This window comes from Jaculus jaculus, chromosome 19 (assembly GCF_020740685.1).
Source record: "Jaculus jaculus isolate mJacJac1 chromosome 19, mJacJac1.mat.Y.cur, whole genome shotgun sequence".
In the NCBI taxonomy this organism is placed as follows: Eukaryota; Metazoa; Chordata; class Mammalia; order Rodentia; family Dipodidae; genus Jaculus; species Jaculus jaculus.
The window spans coordinates 59,737,994-59,761,471 of NC_059120.1; the positions used below are offsets into that span (position 1 = coordinate 59,737,994).

At 52.5% G+C, this 23,478-nt stretch overlaps 1 protein-coding gene across 1 annotated transcript in view; it reads right to left on the reverse strand.

Moving 5' to 3' along the window:
• The window catches only part of Iqgap3 (IQ motif containing GTPase activating protein 3), a 54,596-nt gene that overhangs the window by 25,725 nt on the left and 5,393 nt on the right, over positions 1 to 23,478 (reverse strand). The window contains exons 3-19 of the mRNA XM_045138219.1: positions 23,041 to 23,197; positions 21,135 to 21,212; positions 19,228 to 19,304; positions 18,084 to 18,151; positions 17,882 to 17,995; positions 17,498 to 17,676; positions 17,009 to 17,087; positions 15,243 to 15,406; positions 13,754 to 13,841; positions 11,516 to 11,679; positions 7,164 to 7,321; positions 3,775 to 3,896; positions 3,537 to 3,700; positions 2,538 to 2,628; positions 757 to 924; positions 538 to 677; positions 258 to 428 (exon numbers count right to left, since the gene is read on the reverse strand). Of these exons, the coding sequence (XP_044994154.1) occupies positions 258 to 428; positions 538 to 677; positions 757 to 924; positions 2,538 to 2,628; positions 3,537 to 3,700; positions 3,775 to 3,896; positions 7,164 to 7,321; positions 11,516 to 11,679; positions 13,754 to 13,841; positions 15,243 to 15,406; positions 17,009 to 17,087; positions 17,498 to 17,676; positions 17,882 to 17,995; positions 18,084 to 18,151; positions 19,228 to 19,304; positions 21,135 to 21,212; positions 23,041 to 23,197 (2,182 nt within the window). The remainder of the gene's footprint in view (positions 1 to 257; positions 429 to 537; positions 678 to 756; positions 925 to 2,537; positions 2,629 to 3,536; positions 3,701 to 3,774; positions 3,897 to 7,163; positions 7,322 to 11,515; positions 11,680 to 13,753; positions 13,842 to 15,242; positions 15,407 to 17,008; positions 17,088 to 17,497; positions 17,677 to 17,881; positions 17,996 to 18,083; positions 18,152 to 19,227; positions 19,305 to 21,134; positions 21,213 to 23,040; positions 23,198 to 23,478) is intronic.

A 23,478-nucleotide genomic window follows, 5' to 3' on the forward strand; every position in this document is an offset into this window, starting at 1 on the left:
CTGACCTCACCTTCTTAATCACCCTATACAGGGTGTTACTGTCACTTTTCAGAGTAGGAACTGCAGCAGAGAGAGCAGCTTACAAGGTCTCATGGCTCACAGGCCCAGGAGCTGGAGTCCAGACCTCACGCCCTTCACCACTATTGTCCAGAGCCCCAAACATCATCCCATCCCCATGGGGGGCGGGGAAGGAGGGAGGACACCCAACCGCTCCGATCTGCCCAGGCCCTGAGCGTGCAGAAAGCTAGAGTTGCCACCTGGATCCTGATGACGGCCGGGAGCCGGGTCCTCAGCAAGTGGGCACGCTCAGTGAACTGCTGGCGAGCCAGGAAGCCCCGGAGGCGGGCCTGGAGCCGGATGACAAGGCCGACGTTGGCCTCCCAGAGCAGCTGGCGGTCATGGGCAGCAGTGACCTTGGTGAGGACGGACTGTAGAAGTGGGAGGGAAGAGCCCTTTGGCGGGTGGGAACCTCTCCTGAGAGATCTGAGAGATGCCCCCCATGCACCAACCACAGCCGTGGCAGGGGGACCAGCCAACCTGGATCTCCTCCCGGGTCAGGTGGGAGGTGTTGTGGCGGAAGTTGGGGGGCTGCTCCCAGGTCCCCCGGAAGGTCTGCAGGTGGAAGTAGTAGGCGGTGCCATCCTTCATGTCATGTTTAACCCAGAAAGCTGTGTCCCCTGAGGGGAAAGCAAGGAAGCGGGACGGCTCAGAGGAAGTAAGAGGAAGACGCGGGGGGCGGCGCGGGCGGGGCCTTACCTGGCCGTCGCTTCCGCGTCGCGGCACCGTCCAGCGCCCGCTGGTAGCTGTCGGCGCACGCAGGAACCACCCCCCGCAGGGCCACGTTGGGGTTCCTCAGCACCCGCTCTGTCTGGGCCGCCTTTCCCTCCTTGATGGCTTGATTGATGGCAGCCACGCCAAGCGCCACTGGTGGGCATGAAGACAGAGCAGTCAACCCTGCTGGCACCGTTCTCTGGGGTGGGGTTCAGGACACAACGTGCCCCTGTCTGATGGGGGGGGGGGGAGCTCCAGCTAAGGCCGTTGTGGGCGTTGGGGCTGGGCAGGGGCTTCGCAGACACAGATCAGCTCGGCCAGAAGCTCGGGGCAGGGTGCAGACAGAGAACCTCGGAAGTCTCAGAAGAAAGCGCAAGAAATGGTGATAGGGCTGGAGAGAGGGCTTGGCGGTTATGGCGCTTGTCTACAAAGTCTAAAGACCCAGGTTTGATCCCCCAGGACGCATGTCAGCCAGACGCACAAGGTGGTGCATGCGTCGGGAATTCGTTTGTAGAGCTGGAGGCCCTGGAATTCTCTATCTGCCTCTCTTTGTCTCTCAAATAAGTAAATAAAATTTTTTTTTCCTTTTTTTTAAAAATAAATGGAAGCTGGGCATGGTGGCACATGCCTTTAATACTTTAGCACTCAGGAAGCAGAGATAGGGGGATCACCACGAGTTCGAGGCCACCCTAAGAATACAGAGTAAATTCTGGGTCAGCCTGGGCTAGAAGGAGACTCTACCTCAAAAAAAAAAAAAATAAAAGAAAGGAAGGAAGGGAGCCAGTCAGGGTGGCACATGCCTTTAATCCCAGCACTCGGAAGGCAGAGATAGCAGGATCGCCGTGAGTTCAAAGCCACCCTGAGACTACATAGTGAATTCCATGTCGGCCTGAGCTAGAGTAAGACTCTACCTCAAAAAAACAAGAACAACAACAACAAAGAACTGGTAATAGCAGATATACCACTAGCCTTCCATCCATCACAGGCCCAAAGATCCAACAAGCACCCCCTGCATCCAGGCCAGCACGCCCTGAGGCTACCTGCTTCCCCAAACTCTAGCCAGCCTTCTCCTGCCCAAGACTAAACATTGTCTAGCCATTGCTAATGGTTGGAACCCAAACTTAGAAATGGGGATGGAGGGCTGGAGAGATGGCTTAGTGGTTATGCCGTTTGCCTGCAAAGCCAAAGGACCTCAGTTCAATTTCCCAGGACCCACATAAGCCAGATGCACAAGGTGGCACATGCGTCTGGAGTTTGTTTGCAGAGGCTGCAGGCCTTGGCATGCCCGTTCTCTCCTTCTTTATCTCTTGCTCTCTCAAATAATTAAATAAAATTTATTTTTAAAAAGCCAGGCATGGTGGCGTACGCCTTTAATCCCAGCACTCAGGAGGCAATCTCCATGAGTTCAAGGACACCCTGAGACTAAATAGTGAATTCCAGGTCAACCTGGACCAGACAGAGACCCTTCCTCGAGAAAAAAAAAAAAAAGCAGGGAGGGAGGTGATGGATTTTTGGCTCCCATGTGACTTCACCAGCTTGCCTCCCAGGGACAGTAGCCATGGGAACAGGAAGAAGGGACAGGTGGAGTCTGGGTTCTGAACTCCTGAGCATTTCCTGCCCGCCTGTGTGCCAGGAAATCCCCCCTGTGGCTGAAGAGCATGACAGCTCTATTTGGGCACAGCTGAGAGGAGGGAGTGGAAGTGCCCGTCTGGGCTGCTGCTGACCCAGCCCCTCTCCCTCCCGATGCCCCGGGCAGGTCCCTTTACTTTTCTGCGCTCTGTCTGAGTCCTCGTTGGCTCTGCGCACTCCCTGGCGGATGTCCTCCAGCCACAGCACCGCCCCGCGGTCTCCGGTCACCTGGCAAATGGTGGGAGACGGAAAGAGACCAGAGCCCAGGCTAGTCCTTCCAGGCTCTCGGAAGGCCCTCCGGGGGGGGGGGGGGTCAGACTTCAGGTAGACAGGGCCACCTGCAAGGGCAGCAGGCCTCGGTGCCTTCTTCCTGCCTGGTGGAGGCATGCCCAGTGGCCCCCGGGTGGCTCACAGGGCCTTTCCCTGCCCCGCTCTCAGCCTCGGCTCAGCACCACCTCCGGCCTCTGCCTGCCTCTCACACCTCAGTGCCCAGCTGCTTCTCAACAGCTCACTGCACCTTCTTGTTCTTGGTCCATATTTTAGTTTTATTTTTAAATTTTTGTTTTTATTTGCTTATTTGAGTCGTTTATTTGTTATTTATTTGAGAGAGAGAGAGAATAGGCATGTCAGGGCCTCCAGCTGCTGGCCAACTCCAGACGCATGCACCACTTTGTGCATCTGGCCTTACATGGGTCCTGAGGAACCGGACCTGGGTCCTTTGGCTTTGCAGACAAATGCCATACCTGCTAAGCTATCTCTCCAGCCCCATGTTTTAGTTTTCTCGAGGCAGGGACTCACTCTAGCCCAGGCTGGCCTCAAACTCACAGTGATCCTCCTGCCTTAGCCTCCCAGCGCTGGGATAAAAGGTGTGCGCCACCACATCTGGCTTTGTTCCATATTTCTTGGCCCAACAATGCAATAGGAAAATTAAAAGACCACAGTTGCCAAGACCATGCCTTCGTCAGTAATGGACTTTGCAAACTAATTTGTGTGCGTGTGTGAGACGTGTGTGTGCACGCACATACGTGTGTGTGCAGAGGCCACAGTGGGGCATTAGGTGTCCTCCTCTGTCACTTGTACACCTTACTTCCTCGTGACAGAGTGTCTCTCTGAGCCTGGAACTGCCCTCACCCCACCTGGATCTTCTGTCTTTTGGCCGCCACGAGCAGGTGATGGTAGCGAGGGGCGACGGGAAGGCTGACGTCGTCCAGGCCAGTGGAGGGCAGCAGCAGGGCGGAGAGAGTCTTCTCGGGGCAGCCCTGGTCCAGGGCCTCATTGATGAGGCTGATGGCGAGGACCTCTGAGGACCAGACCCAGAGTTAGTGGCCCCAGACTCAAGGCTGAGGGGAGGAGCCACCTGAGTGGAGAACTCACGGTCTGTCTCTTCCTGGACTTGGGTGTTGACCTGGCTCACGGTGGCCTGCAGGTCATTCCAGCTCAGGAAGGGCCCTTCTGCTCCCCGCAGCTGTCGCAGCCTCGCCAGGGCGTCAAAATAACTAGCAATGGCAAGGGAGATGGGGTGAGTGATATAGGCCCGTGTCAGCCACAAGTCTGGAGTGCTCCCCGCTGGCTCCTCCCCAGCCCACTGTGCGTTCCGTTCCATGGTCTCTTTGCCCCTCACCGGCTTTTATCTCCCCCACCCCCGGCAAGCTAGGGTCTCACTGTAGTCCGGGCTGACCTGGATCTCATTCTGTAGTCCCAGGCCGGCCTCAAACTCACAATGATCCTCCTACCTCTGACTCCTGAGTTCTGGGATTAAAGGTGTGCACCACCATACCAGCTCACAAGCTGTTTTTTCTTTATTTTTAAAAAAATTTTATTTATTTGAGAGAGAGAATGGGTGCACCAGGGCCTCCAGCCACTCCAGATGCATCACATTGTGCATCTGACCTTATGTGGGTTCTGGGGAATCAAACCTGAGACCTTTGGCTTTGTAGGCAAGTGCCTTAACCTTAACCTCTAAGCCATCTTTCCAGCCCCAGGCTGTTCATTTTAAGCCTCCTGTGTGGCTCTTCCCTGACCTTTAAAGAGGAGCATCTCACTCTCCCTCCACACTCTCTCCAGGCTTCTCGCTGCATGCGCTAGGCTCCCAAAGGAGCACCTCCAGCCCCCACAGATGCTCCCTTGGGCTCCACTTGAATGCAGGTCAGTACCTCACACCCCGCAGCTCACGTCCGAGCTCCCTGTCTGCCAACCTTTGTGTTTCCATGCCTCACGGACTCTCTTCTAGCCAAAGACCTGAAGTCATATCCTAATGCATTCCTTCTACCAAGTCCGGATAATTCGGCTTCCCAAACATCCATGCAGGGCACACACCTTTAATCCCAGCACTTGGAAGCCTGAGGTAGGAGGATCACTGTTTGAGGCCACCCTGAGACTATATGGTAAATCCAGGTCAGCCTGGATTAGAGCAAGACTCTACCTTGAAAAACAACAACAAAACACATTCATAAAGCTGCAGCCTTCTTCCCACATGCTGCTACCGCCCGAGGCCAAGCAGGCTCTCTAACAGGCCACCTGTTGCTCCCCTGGGCCCTGTCCTGTCATAGGATGACAGCCAGAATGATCCTGGTGAAACTAGTCAGAGGGTCTCACTCCTCGTTCAACCCCACAGCTTCCTGTTTCACGTGGAGTAACAGGTTGATGTGCTGATCCCTGCTTCTCTCCCCTCACTCCACTGGGCCATCTGGTGGTCTTTGTTTTTACATTATTATAGTGCTGAGTGTTAAACCCAGAGTCTTAGGCTGGAGAGATTGCTCAGTGGCTAAAGACATTTGCTTGCAAAGTCTGACTGCCTGGGTTCAACTCCCTAAACCCCCATAAAGCCAGATGTATAAGGTGGTGCATGTATCTGGAGTTCATTTGCAGTGGTGGGAAGCCCTGGTGCATCCATACTCTCTTGGTTTCTCTTACATATAGTTTAAAAATATTTTAGGGCTGGAGAGATGGCTCAGTGGTTAAGGCAGATGCCTGTGAAGCCTAAGGACTCAGGTTCGATTCTCCAGGTCCCATGTAAGCCAGATGCACATGGTGGCACATGCGTCTGGAGTTCATTTGCAGTGGCTAGAGGCCCTGGCATGCCCATTCTCTCACTGTCTGCCTCTCTTCTATCTCTCTCTCTGCTTGCAAATAAATAAATTAAATATTTTAAAAAAGATAAATAAATATGCCTGGAGTCTCACACATGCAACATAAGTGCTCAATCACTGAGCCGTATTGAAGCCCTTCCTAATGTTCCTGGACACAAAGGACGTCCCTCTGCCCCAGAGAGCCTCATTGCAGTAACTCAGGCCCTTCAGGTCTCTCTCCAAGTGACTCCCTTCCTCAAGAGCCTTCTGTAACCACACTCTGTGAATAGGAAAATTGTCCCCATGACCAACTCTTTGTCCTGATTTGTTTTTCTTTCTTTTTAATATTTGTTGATTTATTTGAGGGCGAGAGAGGCAGATAGAGAAAATGGGCATGCCAGGGCCTGTAGCCACTGCAGATGCATGTGCCACTATGTGCATCTGACTTTACCCAGGTACTGGGGAATTACTGATCCTGGGTCCTTAGGCTTTGTAGGCAAGCGCCTTAACCACTAAGCCATCTCTCCTGCCTGTTTTGTTTTTTTCATGATATCTCTGTGCCCTGTGAATCATGTTTCCTGTGAGAAGCAAACTGGTTTTACTTACTGTGTTTCTTTCTTTCTTTCCTTTTTCTTTTCTTTTTTTGGTTTTTTTTCAAGGTAGGGTCTTGCTCTAGCCCAGCCTGACCTGTAATTCACTATGGCAATCCTCCTACCTCTGCCTCCTGCACCACCGTGCCTGGTCTGTTTCTTTTTCTTTCTTTCTTTCTTTTTTAATATTTTTGGCCGGGCATGGTGGTGCATACCTTTAATCCCAGTACTTGGGAGGCAGAGGTAGGAGGATCACTGTGAGTTCTCAGGGCACCCTGAGACTACATAGTGAATTCCGGGTCAGCCTGAACTGAAGTGAGACCCTGCCTCAAAAGCCCCCCCTCACCAAAAAATTTTTTTTAGTTTTGTGGTTAAGGCACTAGCCTGTGAAGCCTAAGAACCCAAGTTTGATTCCCCAGTATCCACATAAGCCAAAAGCATAAGGTAGTGCATGTGTCTGAAGCTCGTTTGCAGTGGACAGAGGCCCTGGCATGCCCATTCTCTCTGTCTCTCACGTAAATAAATAAAATATTCTTAAGCCAGTTGTGGTGGTGCATGCCTTTAATCCCATGTGGGAGGCTGAGGTAGAAACTTCACCGTGGGTTTGAAGCCAGCCTGGAGCTACATAGTGAGTTCCAAGTCAGTCTGGGTTACAGTAAGACCCTGCTTTAAGAAAGAAAATCTTATTTATTTGCAAGCAAAGAGAGAGCAACAGCATGGGCTTGCCAAGTCCTCTTGCCACTACAAACAAACTGCAGATGCATGTGCTACTTTGTGCATCTGGCTTTACATGGGCACTGGGGAATCGAATCCAGGCCAGCAGGCTTTGCAGGCAAATGCCTTTAACCGCTCAGCTATCACGCTAGCCCCTCGCTGTGTTTCTTGGCACCTAGAATGGCATCTTGTGTGTGTAGTACATCCCCACGTGTGTGCAGATGCACATGCCAGAGGAGAATGCCAGGTGTCCTCGATCACTCTTCAACGTTTGTCTCTCACTGGACCCAGAGCTGGCCTACCAGCAAGGCCCAGAGTCTCTGGTTTCTAGTCTCTGCCACGTCTCCTCCGACCCCTGCTTCCAACGTGTGGCTAAACCTTCCTCACTCACCGATGAGCATTTTCTCTTTCCACCTGGACCAGGCCGGTAGCGGGATTCACCAAACTGCTCCAGAAGCCGCGGGCATCGCCGGCCTCCAGGGCGCGGTTGATCAGGACCACGGCTGACAGCATCTCCACCGCCACAAACAGCTCTTCCTGGCCTAGCTCCTGCATCAGAGGGTGGCGGGTCTCAGGGGTCGGGGGCGTGGCCTAGCTCCTGCATCAGAGGGTGGTGGGTCTCAGGGGTCGGGGGCGTGGCCTAGGTCCTGCATCAGAGGGTGGTGGGTGTTAGGGGTCGGGGGCGTGGCCTATCCCCTGCATCAGAGGGTGGTGGGTCTCAGGGGAGGGGGCGTGGCCTAGCTCCTGCTTCAGAGGGTGGTGGGTCTCAGGGGTCGGGGCGTGGCCTAGCCCCTGCATCAGAGGGTGGTGGGTCTCAGGGGTCGGGGCGTGGCCTAGCCCCTGCATCAGAGGGTGGTGGGTCTCAGGGGTCGGGGGCGTGGCCTAGCTCCTGCTTCAGAGGGTGGTGGGTGTTAGGGGTCGGGGGCGTGGCCTAGGTCCTGCATCAGAGGGTGGTGGGTCTCAGGGGTCGGGGGCGTGGCCTAGCCCCTGCATCAGAGGGTGGTGGGTCTCAGGGGTCGGGGGCGTGGCCTAGGTCCTGCATCAGAGGGTGGTGGGTCTCAGGGGTCGGGGGCGTGGCCTAGCTCCTGCATCAGAGGGTGGTGGGTCTCAGGGGTCGGGGCGTGGCCTAGCTCCTGCTTCAGAGGGTGGTGGGTCTCAGGGGTCGGGGGCGTGGCCTAGCTCCTGCATCAGAGGGTGGTGGGTCTCAGGGGTCGGGGGCGTGGCCTAGCCCCTGCATCAGAGGGTGGTGGGTCTCAGGGGTCGGGGGCGTGGCCTAGCTCCTGCTTCAGAGGGTGGTGGGTCTCAGGGGTCGGAGGCGTGGCCTAGCTCCTGCATCAGAGGGTGGTGGGTCTCAGGGGTCGGAGGCGTGGCCTAGCCCCTGCATCAGAGGGTGGTGGGTCTCAGGGGTCGGAGGCGTGGCCTAGCTCCTGCATCAGAGGGTGGTGGGTCTCAGGGGTCGGAGGCGTGGCCTAGCTCCTGCATCAGAGGGTGGTGGGTCTCAGGGGTCGGAGGCGTGGCCTAGCCCCTGCATCAGAGGGTGGTGGGTCTCAGGGGTCGGAGGCGTGGCCTAGCCCCTGCATCAGAGGGTGGTGGGTCTCAGGGGTCGGAGGCGTGGCCTAGCTCCTGCATCAGAGGGTGGTGGGTCTCAGGGGTCGGGGGCGTGGCCTAGCTCCTGCATCAGAGGGTGGTGGGTCTCAGGGGTCGGGGCGTGGCCTAGCTCCTGCATCAGAGGGTGGTGGGTCTCAGGGGTCGGAGGCGTGGCCTAGCTCCTGCATCAGAGGGTGGTGGGTCTCAGGGGTCGGGGCGTGGCCTAGCTCCTGCATCAGAGGGTGGTGGGTCTCAGGGGTCGGGGGCGTGGCCTAGCCCCTGCATCAGAGGGTGGTGGGTCTCAGGGGTCGGGGGCGTGGCCTAGGTCCTGCATCAGAGGGTGGCGGGTCTCAGGGGAGGGGAACTGTTTGGGCCAGCCCACCCCAGGGCTTGCCAACATCCCATCTTCACTCTCAAGCTGCGTTCATGCACCCGCACCCCGCATACACGCACAGGGATGGAACCTCGCAGCCAGGATTAAAATTTTCATAACAGTTCAATGCCGAAGGTACCACTAGTAGCCCTATTTCCCAGCCAAGCACATAGCTAATGATGCAAGTTAAATGGAGTCACCTGACTGCAGAGCTCACACTCAACCCATGGTCTTTGCCAGCAGTATTCTGGTCCGCACTTCACACCAAGAAATGCACAGGACTGGGCTGGAGAGGTGTCCTAGTAGGTTAAGGCACCTGCCTGTGAAGCCTGAGGACCCAGGTTCAAATCCTCAGTATACACATTAGCCAGATGCACAAGGTGGCACATGCGTCTGGAGTTCGTTTGTAGTGGCCGGATCCCCTGGTGTACCCATTCTCTCTCCACCTCTCTTGCTCACTTTCCCTCTCTCTTAAATAAATAATTTTTTTAATCTTAAAAAAGAAAAACGAAAGAAATGCACAAAACCAAGAGTGGAGTGCATGTCTGGAATTCCAGCACTCCAGGAGGCAGAGGCAGGAGGATCAAGAGTTCAAGTCTAGGGCTGGAGAGATGGCTTAGTGGTTAAGGACTTTACCTGCAAAGCCAAAGGATGCCGGTTTGAATCCCCAGGGCCCAAGTAGGTCACATGCACAAGATGGCGCATGTATCTAAAGTTCATTTGCTGAGGATGGAGGTTCTAGCATGCCCATTCTTTCTATCTTCCTCTTTCCCACTCTCTCTCAAATAAACAAATAAATAAAAATGTTTTTTTTTTTTTTTTAAAGTTCAAGTCCATGCCAGGCGTAGTGCACACACCTTTAATCCCAGCACTTAGGAGGTAGAGGTAGGGGACTGCCATGAGTTCAAGGCCACCCTGAGACTCCATAGTGAATTCCAGGTCAGCCGGGGCTTGCCAGGCATGACGGCGATAGGGCAAGACCCTACCTCGAAAAATAAAAAAGAAAAACTAAAAAGACTTCAAGTCCATCCTCAGACTTATAGCAAGTTTAAGGCCAGCTGGGTCTATGCAATACCTTGTCTCAAAAAGCCTACACCTTAGGGAGAAAAAACAAACAAAACAAAACAAAACAAAAATCACAACCCTATGCCTTTATTCCCAGCACTCAGGAGGCAGAGGTAGGAGGATCATTGTGAGCTCAAGGCCAGTCTGGGACTACAGAATGAGTTCCAGGTCAGCCTGGGCTATGGTGAGACCCTACTTTGAAAAAAAAAAAACAAACAACAAAAAGCCCAAACAAATAATTATATAAAATAAAATAACTGCAGGAGAGCTGGGAAAAGAGACTCAGGCCAAGTGGCCACCTCCACTCGATACTGCATACCATGAGGCCTTGGCCCCATTTCCTGACCTAGTTCTCTTTTCTTTTTCCTCCTTTTCAAAGACCTGCTTAGGCCTTACCCCTTCAGAAGCGCACTCACTGGATTCTACAAATACAACACTGTAACTGATAACAGCAATGACAGCTCTAAGCCAGTGTGTCGACTCATTAAGTCCTTGCAACACTTCTGTGAGTAACAGGGAAAGTAAATAACCTCTCCCATGTCACCTGGCTAGGAAACTAACCAGCCAGCCACATTTGAACTTGGACTTCTGAAAGCCCACAGCCTTAGCCACCCCACTACACTTTCACCTCCTGGTACTTAAGTGGTGCTCCCTTCCCCCCCCCCCCCCCCCGGTTTTATGTGGTAGGGTCTCACTCTAGTCCAGGCTGACCTGGAACTTACTCAGTAGTCTCAGGGTGGCCTCGAACTCACAGCAATCCTCCTACCTCTGCCTTCCGAGCGCTGGGATTCAAGGTGGCTTTGAGAGGAGGTTTGGGTTGGAGGCTTTGAGAGCTGGGTTTTGTGTCACACTCAGCCCTGATCTTGAGCAACTCTCTCATCAGAAGACCCTCTGTCCCTGTAGGCCTCTACTTTTTGTTGTTGTTGGTGGTGGTGTTTTGTTTTTTTTCCCTGAGGTAGTGTCTCACGCTAGCTCAGGCTGACCTGGAATTCACTATGGAGTCTCAGGGTGGCCTCGAACTCATGACGATCCTCCTACCTCTGTCTACCGAGTGCTGGGATTAAAGGCATGTGCCACCACGCCCGGCTTCTCTCTTCTATTTTGATGCCATCATTTCCCCCTGTTACGCAGGTTCTGTGCAGGTGGTGTCAGCCAATGTGAAGTCATAAATATCAAGGCCTTAAGTGGCACTTTCTTGTGCCATAGTTACTCAGACGTTGTGACTGTCATTCCTGAAGCAGGGCTGTGTCCAGGTCACAGCCGGTGTAAATGCTCTCAGGCACCTGCTCTGGCGGGATTTTCTGTTGGGTTTCTCTTCCAGGAAGCCCTCCCAGACCTTCAGCTCTGTGTCTGCTGCTTCCCTGGTTGGTGCAAAGTCCTAACTCCTGAGCAAGGCCCCCTGACCTCCCCATCAGAGGAGCTCCGTGGACCAGGGTGAGGTGGGACAGCCTTGCGTTAGCCATGTGTGCTGCCGCTCAGCCAAAAAGACAAGCCCCCCCCCCACCTCTGGTGCCAGCCTCTGCACCCCTAGAGCCGAAACAGTAACGCGCATGGGGCAGCGCTATCTTCAGGCCTGGGTGAGTATGGACATCAGTGTCTGCTCAAAGCACTGGCAGCCACGATGCTCAGGAAGACAAAGGTAGCAGAGGGCCAGCAGCCGGACCCCATCCCTCCAGTGCAGGGGAACCTCAAAGCTCGTTCCTGCACCCCAGACTTACCCCCTGCTGCTGCCGCTGGAGTGTGGCCAGCTCCTGCTGGTACACCGTAGCGGCGAAGGGGTACACTGGGGGCAGCTGGGCTGTAGGGCACATCAGCTCCTTCACGGTGTCAGTGGCCACGCCCCTCCGGATGGCTTTGTTGATCCTCTGCACAGCCTGGAGCACTGCAGGGGAGGACAGCGAGAGGCTGCTTCACTGTCCTCATGGACCAGGCCTGGCCAGGACCCATGAGGGGAAATGGCTTCCTAACTCCTGTACAGAACCATTCCACTAGCTTCAAATGTATTCCTAGGGCCTGGAGAGATGGCTTAGTAGTTAAGGCGCTTGCCTGCAAAGCCTAAGGAACCAGGTTTGATTCCCCAGCATCCATGTAAGCCAGATGGACAAGGTGGCACATGCATCTGGCGTTTGTTTGCAGTGGTTAGAGGCCCTAGTGTGCCCATTCTCTTTCTCTCCCTCTCAAATAAATAAATAAATAAATATAAATATGCATTTTTTTTTTTTTTGGCTTTTCAAGGTAGGGTATCATGCTAGCTCAGGCTGATCTGGAATTCACTATGCAGTCTCAGGGTGGCCTCGAACTCACACTGATCCTCCTACCTCTGCCTCCCGAGTACTGGGATTAAAGGCGTGCGCCACCACGTGCAGCTAAAAATGCATTTCTAGGGGCTGAAGAGATGATTCATCAGTTAAGTTGCTTGCCCACAAAGCCTATCGACCCGAGTTCAATTCCTGAGTACCCATATAATGCCAGATGCACAAAGTGGCACATGTATCTGGAGTTTGTTTGCAGCAGCTGATGGCCTTGGTGTGCCTCTTTCTTTCTTTCTTTCTTTCTTTCTTTCTTTCTTTCTTTCTTTCTTTCTCTCTCTCTCTCTCTCTCTCTCTCTGTTTATCTCTATGCCTCTCTCTACTTGCAAATAAATATTTTTTAAAAAAATTTAAAAGAATGTGGGGAGGGAGGGTATTACTATGGGATATTGTTTGCAATCATAGAAGTCGTTAATAAAAAAATTTAAAAGAATGCATTTCTAAATGTTCTGTAAGAAAATACACACAAACATACAGAACTACAAAATATATACACACACATATATACACATATATATATATTTTGTTATTGTTGTTTTGGTTTTCAAGGTAGGGTCTCACTCTAGTCCAGGCTGACCTGGAATTCACTATGTAACTATGTAGTTTCAGGGTGGCCTTGAACTCATGATGCTTCTCCTACCTCTGCCCCTGAGTGCTGGGATTAAAGGTGTGTGCCACCATGCCCAGCTCTGCATATGTGCTTTTTGTTTTTCCTTTTGGGCATGCGTGTGTATAGAGAATGTGTGGCCTAGCTGGGTATGGTGGCACACACCTTTAATCCCAGCACTCAGGGGCAGAGGTAGGAGGATCACAGTGGGTTTGAGGCCACCCAGAGACTTCATAGTGAATTCCAGGTCAGCCTGGGCTAGAGTGAGACCCTATATTGAAAAACCAGGAAAAAAAAAAAAAATCAAGGACTGGAGAGATGGCTCAGCAGTTAAGCGCTTGCCTGTGAAGCCTAAGGACCCTGGTTCAAGGCTCAATTCCCCAGGACCCACGTTAGCCAGATGCACAAGGGGGCGCACGCATCTGGAGTTCGTTTACAGTGGCTGGAAGCCCTGGCGTGCCCATTCTCTCTCTCACTCTATCTGCCTCTCTCTCTCTCTCTGTCACTCTCAAATAAATAAATAAATTAATTAACAAAAAATTAAAAAAAAAAAACAACTAAGCTTTGTTGAAAGCTTAGCTTTAAGGAAAAAAAAAAAATCAAGCTGGGCACATGCCTTCAATCCCAGCACTCAGGAGATTGAGGTATGAGGTAGGAGGATTGCTGTGAGCTCAAGGCCAGCCTGACACCACATAGTGAATTCTAGGTCAGCCTGGGCTAGAGTAAGACCATACCTTAAAAAAAAAAAAAATTACATTTTAGAAGCCAAAGAAATTCAAGCAGGTTGAAACTCAAAATCTCAGGCAAACTGCCTGAAAGGAAGCCGCCTGCCCAGGAGTCTTGGTCCTATGAAGTGCTGACATGTCATATCTGCAGTGTCCCTCCAGGGGGCAGAGGACAGAGTGTTTGAAGGGCAAAATCCCTGGCTGGGCTGGGAAACCGGGCAGCATTTTGGCCTGTCTGGAACAGAAGCCAGCAAATGGAGACCATGATCTCCAGGAGCCAACAAGGACGCCCCACCCCCACCTGAGCCTACTCACTGGCTTGCTCCTGATCTCCCTTCTCGTTGGCTGCCGCCACACCAGCTTGGATCTCCTCCTTTTCCAGAAACCCCACCAGACCCAGCTCCTGAAAGAGAACAGAGTTGCAACAGACGAGATGTCTTCTGGGCCGCAAACACGCATCAGGCACTGCCAGCATGAATGCCAGGCCCACCCGACCCTCAACCGCGCTCTGCCTTCAGGCAGAATGGCCCAGCCCACCCACCCTATCAGTGCAGCTTTAATCTCTTGCCCAGCACACATCTAAAGTTACAAGAGACCACACAAGCATGAACAGCATCAGACAAAAAGTCAAAACACTTTATGAGAGCCACAAGTTGGGCCTCAGAGACACTGCCCCTCCCCCATAGCTGACTGCTGAACCCACAATACATGACCCACAATCCCCATGGGGATGACCTGCATCCCCAACGAGGAGGGCCTCTTTGGAAAAGGGGCAGGGAGGAGGGAAAGGATGGTACCTACGCGTACTGTTTACATACTAAGTATGCCCATGACTAATAAAAATAAATTTAAAAAAATGGGGCTGGAAAGATGGTTTAGCAGTTAAGGTGTTTACCTGTAAAGCCAAAGGACCTCAGTTCAATTCCCCAGGACCCACCTAAGCCAGATGCACAAGGGGGCGCATGCATCTGGAGTTCGTTTGCAGTGGCTGGAGGCCCTGGCACGACTATTCTCTCTCTCTCTCTCTCTCAAATAAATAAATTTTAAAAATTAACTAATAATATAATTTTATTTAAAAAAAAAAAAAAAGAGGGCTGGAGAGATGGCTTAGCAGTTAAGGCATTTGCCTGTAGAGCCAAAGGATCCCAGTTTGACTCTCCAGGACCCAGGTAAGCCAGATGCACAAAGGAGCACATGCATCTGGAGCTCAGTTACAGTGGCTGGAGGCCCTCGTATGCCCATTCTCTCTCTCAAATAAATAAATAAATAAAATATATTAATAAATAAAAAATAAAAAAAAAATCAATGCCGGGTATGGTGGCACAAGCCTTTAATCCCAGCACTAGGAGGCAGAGGTAGGGGGATCACCATGAGTTCAAAGTTCGAAGCCAACCTGAGTTTACATAGTGAATAATTCCAGGTCAGCCTGGACTAGAGTGAAACCCTACCTCAAAAAAAAAAAAAAAAAAAGAAAGAAAAGAAAAGAAAAAGAAAGTCAAAACACTGAAAATAAGATAGCTAAGACCCCAGTTCAGCAATGGGGAGCGTATCACTGACCACTGGGCTGTTGTGGTTTCCCCACGGTCAGTCTAAGGGACTCAGGCTGATCCTGAGCAGCCATCGGCTGGCTCTGGGCTAATGTTAGCTTTTTGTTTTTGTTTTTCAAGGTAGGGTCTTGCACCTGACAAGGCAATTTTAACACGTGATTCGCGCTTTCCCAGAGCCAATCCTGACAGGGTGATACAAGAGTGAGAGGCCGGCGCCCAGCCCGCAGGTGGACAGACGGGACGGGTCAGAGCCCTACCTGCGCCTTCTGCTCCCTGTCGGAGCTCAGCTGTTCCAGGTACCAGTCAGCAAAGTGTCTCTTTACTCCGCGCAGGGCCAGGGCGGGGTCCTGAAGAGCCTCGAGCAAAGCCTCGGGGCTCTGTCTTCCCAGCGCCTCATCAACTCCTTCCAGAGCCCCTCGGACTGAAAATGAGGCCGAGGCTGACTTCAAGATGGAGTGTGGGAGCCTGCCTCTCACCAGCCCCAGCTGGCCCTGCCCATCTGCCTTGTCTCCAAGGCCCAGAGTTGCCTCCACCCTTGACCTGGGTCCATGTGGTCCCACCCATCCTGAGTCCATGTGGTCCGGCCCACACCTTCAACTTGGTCTTCACAGCCCTTCCTTCTCACTGTTCCAGACCCTGAGAATATCCTGACTTTAACATGCAAATGCCCTCTCATTCTGAACATTCAAGTTTCCTCACTATTCCTGATCTCCTCTACCCCTATCTATTCTCATACTTCCTTCTTTTTCTTTCTTTTTTTTTTTAAAACATATCTTATTTGAGGCTGGAGAGATGGCTTAGCGGTTAAGACATTTGCCCACAGAGCCAAAGGATCCAGGTTCGATTCCCCAGGACCCACATAAGCCAGATGCACAAGGTGGTGCATGCATCTGGAGTTTTTTTGCAGTGGCTGCAGGCCCTGGCATGCCCATTCTCTCTGTCTGCCCCTCTCTCAAATAAATAAATAAATAAATAAATAAATAAATAAATAAATAAATATTCTATTTGGCCGGGCGTGGTAGCACACACCTTTAATCCCAGCACTGGAAGGCAGAAGTAGGAGGATTGCTGTGAGTTTGAGGTCACCCTGAGACTACATACTGAATTCCAGGTCAGCCTGAGCTAGAGCAAGACCCTACCTTAAAAAACCAAAAACAAAAAGTATTTATTTATTTGAGAGAGAGAAGGAGAGAAAGAGAGACAGAAAGGGAAAGAGCATGTATGCCAGGGTCTCCAGCCACTGCAAATGAACTCCAGATGCATCTGGCTTACGAGGATCCTGGGGAATCAAACCTGGGTCCTTATGCTTTGCAGGCAAGCACCTTAACCACTAAGCCATCTCTCCAGTCCTCTCTTTTTTTCTTTTTTCTTTTTTTGAGGTAGAGTTTCACTTTAGCTCAGGCTGACCTGGAATTCACTATGTAGTCTCAGGGTGGCCTCTAACTCGTGGTGATCCTCCTACCTCTGCCTCCCCGAGTGCTGGGATTAAAGGCATGCACCACCACACCTGGCTCCCTCTCTCTCTTTTTTTTTTTTTTTGTTTTGTTTTGGTTTTTCGAAGTAGGGTTTCACTGTAGTCCAAGCTTACCTGGACTTCACTATGTAGTCTCAGGGTGGCCTTGAACTCACAGCAATCCTCCTACCTCTGCCTCCCAAGTACTGGGATTAAAGGCATGTGCCACCACACCCAGCCCTCTCTTTTTTCTTATGAGACGAGATAAAGTGAGTAGCCTTGTTGGGTTGAACTCAAATCCTCCTGCCTCAGCCTATCCCTTGCAGAGATTACAGGTGTATGCCACCATGTCCAGCTATACTCCCCTGCTGAAGGGTCCCAACCCAACTGTCCTCTAGCATCAACAGCTGAAAGGCCTGTCCCTTCGTCTCTGTCCTTCCTGTGGCTCCCTGGTAGGACCGCCTCTCCACCATGGCTGAGCACACACTCCTTGACCTCTGGATCTCCCCAAGGGCAGGGCCTGGCTCAGGTGAGGCCACAGGGCTTGTGAGAGCTCCAGCCGTCTCTTACCATTGATGTGGTTGATGTGGCCCTGGATCTCGGCCTGGGTGAGGTAGTAGTCATAGATGTCCTGCCCTTGTCTGTCATCCTGCAACAGCTAGAGTGAGAGGCTTCCTCCCCCATCCTTGTCTACACCCCCTCCCTCTGCCGCACACCTTCCCACAGCCAATCATCGCTCTGCTTGGGGCCCAGAGGAAAATGTGGGCACTAACCTTTTAACACCAGCACGGGCTGAATTAGCCTGTGACCCCTCTAGTCTCATCTCCTCCTGCACCACATCCCAGAGCCCCTCTCAGGTGGCCCTGAAGCTCACCCGCAGAACCTCATTCCCAGCCTTCACAGCCGGATTCACACCGCCCTCCTGCTTCTCTTAAAAATCACCAGCCACTTAAGGCTAAGAAGCAGCTTTGAAACCCAAGACAAGGCAGACAGGCGTCCTGGTTCCGCCTGAGACTTTCCAAGCCACTCCTCCTGACTGCGCCCTTGACGTCATCTTACCTGGTTCCTGAAGTTGGCGGCCTTCTCCAGCTTGGCCAGGGCCAGCAGCTCCTGGTAGATGGCTGCGAGGGGCTCCCGAAGATTCCCCACCAGCGCGCTGGGATTTTGCAGGGCAGCCATTGTGTCCTCCACCACCCCTCGCTCCACTGCCTCGTTGATGGCAAGGACAGCTGCGTGGACTAGGACGGGCATGGGGACGGGTCCAAGATGCCAGGAGCACCCCAAGCCAGAGCGCATCCAGTGGTAACCCCCCTGCTTCCTCAGATCCCCCTGCCACTGCCACCCCCACCCCTGTGGGTGCGACACGCCGGAGCCCGTCCGTACGCTGCAAGGCTGTCTCCCCGCGCCCCCATGCCCTCCTCCAGGGCAGAACCCAGACCCTACCTGCAGCCTCGTCCACTGATAGCTCGTTGGCCAGAATGCCCCCAATCTTGCTGAAGGCAGGCAGCTGGAGGCCATACTTGGCGAGTTCAGAGGCCATGTTGCTGAGCTCCTCAGCTGCAATGGAACCAGAAGCACCCCTCCTCAGGCCCAGAACCCTCGAGCCCCTGTCCACACTGTGGAGATAAGGAAGGAGCTGGCTTACCTGTGAACTTCACCTTCCCATAGAGGTCATGGATCTGAGGGGCCAATCCCAGCCGGAAGAGGAAGAGACTGGGAGGAATGGAAGGTATTTTTTTTTTAAATATTTTATTTATTTGACAGAGAAAGAGGGAGAGAGAATGAGAATGGGTGTGCCAGGGCCTCCAGCCACTGCAAACAAACTCCAGACACGTACGCCCCCTTGTGCATCTGGCTAATGTGGGTCCTGGGGAATTGAACCAGGGTTCTTTGGCTTTGCAGGCAAACACCTTAACCGCTAAGCTATCCCTCCAGTCCTGGAAGGCATTTTTAATATATGTATTTTAGAGAGAGAGAGAATTGGTCTGGTAAGGTCTCAGCCACTGCAATTGAACTCCGGACACTTGCGCCACCTAGTGGGCATGTGTGACCAATGTGCTTGCCTCACCTTTGTGCATCTGGCTTATGTGGAATCTGGAGAGTGGAACATGGGTCCTCAGGCTTTGCAGGCAAGCGCCTTAACAGCCAAGCCATCTTTCCCGTCCAAGAATGGAAGGTATTGGGAGACACTGGGATCAATTTGTTGCCACGCTATACCCACAGTAGATATGTAGGATAGATTATGAGGACCAAGACACTCAGCACCTCCCCTCAAGTCACCCCCAGCCCACAGGAAGAAATTAGCAGAGGCAGGAACTACAAAAGGGAAACAAGGTGTGGCAGGTGGGAGGGTGGGGCCGGTCTGCAAGGACATGGAGCAGCAGCTGGTCACAGAGGTGCGAGGCCAGCAACGGAGGCACAGAAGGAAAGGAAGGCAAATAGAGATGATACGGTGACCACAGGGACTGGCCACTTTCCGTGACTCAACTGGCTGCTGATGGCCACCTGTGAGTGGGACCAAGCAGTCCTCCCCATTGAGACTAAGTGGCTTTCACGAGGTGCTCCTGTCCCGAGTCCTTCACGCCCAGTCACAAGCTGAAGGTCTCATCCTGCCTTCCCTTCGCCCACAGTGGTCAAAAGTACGTGCGTCCACAATCATGCACACGTACAGCTAAGATCTCTCCCTCATGACCAGTGCTCCCTGGGGCTCCCTCCTTCCCCTCCCACTGCATTAATGCTGTCCGCTGTTGGCTATAGCCCCCCGCCCCAGGCCGCTGGGGCTCCCTCACCTGAGAGCGTGGATGCAGTAGATCACCCGGGGCATGTTCTTCTTGTCATAGATGTCTGTGGTCTCTGGAAAGAATGTCTGGAGGGGAGAGCAGCCAGGGATGGAGAGGGCTCAGCAACGCAGCTTCCTCTCCAGCACAGCTGTGAGCGCCTGCGTCTCATCTTGGGGCTACCAGGTCAGTCTCCATAGCCATTTCCATTTGTTTGTTTTTTTTGGTTTTTCGAGGTGGGGTCTCGACCAGGCTGACCTTGAATTCACTATATATGGTTTCAGGCTGGCCTCCTACCTCTGCCTCCTGAGTGCTGGGATTAAAGGCGTGTGCCACCACACCCAGCTCCACAACCTTTTCCAATCAGCCCAGTGTTTTAAAAACAAAAAGGCAGTAAGAACATATCCTAAGCAGAGCTCAGTCACAGCCAATGTACTGGATTCAGTGAACAGTGCAGCAGGCTCTGGAGACTGCAGGAGCCAAGCCATGCCCTGCAGGGAAACAGTCCCCACAGTGAGCCTCGGCCCTTAGACACTTCCCACAAAAGTGCAAGGCTGGCCATGCTCCTTGACAAGACCCAGTGAGGCCTGCACTGCCAAAGCCAGCAAAGGTGCCAGGGTATGCCACCCTGTTTCCAAGACAGAGAGGGGCCCCTCTAAGAACTGAGGTTGAACTTCAATACATATTGGCTACATTTAGGTTCCTGACAAAGGACCAAATCTAGAGACTTGGGCTGGAGAGATGGCTTAGTGGTTAAGTGCTTACCTGTGAAGCCTAAGGACCCCGGTTCAAGGCTTGATTCCCCAGGACCCACGTAAGCCAGATGTACAAGGTGGCACATGCATCTGGAGTTCGTTTGCAGTGGCTGCAGGCCCTGGCATGCCCATTCTCTTTCTCTCTATCTGCCTCTTTCTCTGTCTATCACTCTCAAATAAATAAATAAACAAAAATAAAAAATCTAGAAACTTGGTGCCTCAGTCACATTGAGACTACATGCCTTCTACAAAAATGTCTGCCTGCCTCTGTCTCTTTGAGACAAGGTCTCATTACATGACCCAAGTGGCTTTTAACTTTCCCATGTAGCCCAGGCTGGCCTGAAACTTATGATGCTCCTGCCTCATCTTCCCGAACGCTGGCTCACAGGGATGAGCTGCCAAACCTTGCACCCTCTTTCCTTTATTTATTTAGTTATTTAGTTTGGTTTTTCAAGGTCTTTCTCGAGCCCAGGCTGACCTGGAATTCACTATGTAGACTCAGGCTGGCTTGAACTCACAGCTGTTCTTCTATTTCAGCCCCAGAGTGCTGGGATTAAGAGGGGTGCGCCCCCACGCCTGGCCGTCCTTTCCTGAGCCAGCTACGCAGGGCCACGCCCAGCAGAGCGCCTTTCATGCCACTGCTCCCTCACCTTAGTCACCTTTCACAGGGAAGGAACACACAAAAAAAGGAGCCGTTTCAGGCAGCCTTCATCTGCATAGTGTTCCACAAAGGGAGTTCACACAGAACACGTGACTCTCCTGCCAATGCGATCAGGTGGCCAGGCTGTGGATGACAGCCCTGTTTTCTACATGACAAACAATGTCCAAGTTCATGGAGGGAAAGGACTTGGGACATAGGTGTTACTGGGGATTTAAGGCCTAAGCTTCCAGCTTGAAGCCTCCCACCTAGGGATGTGATATGCTCTCGCTTCACTCTGAAATCCCGGTGGGAAGATGGCTGGCTGACAGGAGTCCCATCTCCTGCCTTATATATAATATATGACCAGAATAATGCTCCTTGGGCCCAGAGAGCCTTCAATTCCTTTCCTCCACTGGAAGGTGAAAACAGAGAGCAAGGAATCGGGTTCAAAGGCCTCCAGCTTCTTGCCCCAAGGAACTGTTCTCTTGGATTAGATGAACAAAAATCTTGGGGCCCTTTATTACCGAAGGCAGACCGATGTGGGCAATTGCAGACAGCCAAAAGTTGATGTTGTCTGTGTGGCGGAAATGCAAGCCAGTTGCCTGAAAGGGAGGAAAGAGAGAAAAATCTATTTCTATAGTTCTCAGGCCTCCCGAGGGGCAGAGCCCAGGCACCTGTTTATTCTAGGAAGGAGGGATTGGAGGAGCTGGAGGACAGCACTCTCTGGATCCGCCCTGCACCTCCACTCCCAAATAGGTCAGAGAGATAGAGATGGAAACTACCAGGAGTGGGTGACCCAGGGGGACATTTAGGAAGGTGCAGGCCAAGCTGGTGCGGGGTAGGAGGCGCATGCTGGCTGGAACAGAGAAAGAACCCATGCCCAAAAACCAGCATGGCACAGCCCATGAGCCTTAGAGGGCAGACAGGAGTGGAAAACTCTGCAAGATGTGTGCATCGTGAGGAATCTTTGTTTTCCCTTTGCTTTTTTGTTATTGTCATTGTTGATTTGAGGTAGGGCGCACACTAGCCAAGGAATTCACCATGTAGTCTCAGGCTGGCCCTGAACTCACAGCAATCCTCCTCCCTGTGCCTCCCGAGGGCTGCATTAAAGGTGTGCCCACCACTGCTTATTTTAGAACCAGGTTTCACATACCCCAGGGTAGTAGCAGAGGGTAGTCTTGAACTCCTGATCCTCCACCTTCCAAGTGTTCAGATTATGGGCATCGGACTCACACCTGGCTCAGGGCATATTCTATTTATTTTGGTTTTTCAAGGTAGGGTCTTGCTCTAGCCCTACCTTTAATCCCAGCACTCTGTTAGGCAGAGGTAGGAGGATCCCCATGAGTTCGAGGCCACCCTCGGAATAGAGTGAATTCCAGGTCAGTCCAGGGCTACAGAGTGACACTCTACCTCAAAAAAAAAAAATAATAATAATAATTAAATAAATAAAAATTAAAATAAGAAAAAGTGGTGGCATACACCTTTAATCCCAGTACTGCAGCGGCAGAGGTAGGAGGATCACCATGAGTTCGAAGCCACCCTGAGAATATATAGCGAATCCAAGTCAGCCTGGGCTAGAGTGAGACCCTACCTCAAAAAGATAGTATGTATTTACTTGAGATGGAGTTTTTCTTCAGCCCAGACCTGCCATTTTTGCAAGCCCCACCAATTCTCTGCCTCAACTCCTACCCCACCTCCAAGGACTGGGGTTACAGACATGGGTGGCTTCGTCCAGCTTTTCATCTTTTTTTTTTTTTTCAAGGTAGGGTCTCACACTAGTCCAGGCTGACCTGGAATTCACTATGTAGTCTCAGGGTGGCCTTGAACTCATGGCGATCCTCCTACCTCTGCCTCCTGAGTGCTGGGATTAAAGGCGTGCGCCACCATGCCCGGCATGTCCAGTTTTTCAAATAAGGTGCCAGGGAATCAAACTCGGGCAGTCTCGGATCCTCATGCTTAAGCGGCAAATGATCTTCCCCACAGAGTCATCTCCCCAGCCCAGCTCAGAGCCTACTAAGATCCATACAGAAGTGTTCCTGGCCGCTAGAACAGCACCCACAGAACTTGCTGGGAGACACTAACGAATAACTGCTCTCCCAATGTGATGGTTATGAGCTCTCCTTTTCATACTCAAAAGTGTTCAAACTTGGGGCTGGAGGAATTGTTTAGTGGTTAAGGTGCTTGCCTGTGAAGCCTAACCCAGGACCCACGTAAGCCAGATGCACAAGGTGGCACACACATCTGGAGTTTGTCTGCAGTGGCAGGAGACCCTGGTGCACCGATGCTCTCTCTCTCTAATAAATAAACAAATACATACATATTTCAAGTGTTCAAATTTGGACTCCACGTGACACTGTCACCATACCCTCACAGCTGTGACAAGGGGCCGCTTGGAAGGAAGGAAGATGTGACAGAGGACGCTATACCAACCTGGTACCGCAGCTGCTCCACATCATAGATCTTCTTCAGGGGGACCACAGAGGGTGCAAAACAGTGGCCCAGCTTGGCCAGCAGCACCCCGTTCCGGAGGCTCTCCTCCAGCTCCACCGGGGAAGGCAGTTCCTCCTTCAAGCACGCCTCCATCCAGCTGCAAACAGAACAGGACCTTCTCACCCACCGGGGCCGCCACGCTGGCTATCGATACTCCCCCTGCAGGAGATGCTCCTGCTCCTGGCCAGCCCGAACACCCCTCTCAGGCCATTGCTCCACCGCCCCTCCCTCTCCCCAGGCTGCACCTGATGCCTAGACTAGTCAACCTTCGCCCCGACCCGCCCTGGGAGATCTTCCCCAGGTGAGGTGGATCCCACACCGGCTTGTCTTCAGGGAGGCATGATGAGACTCTCACCTACTAACTAACGTGACCTCTCA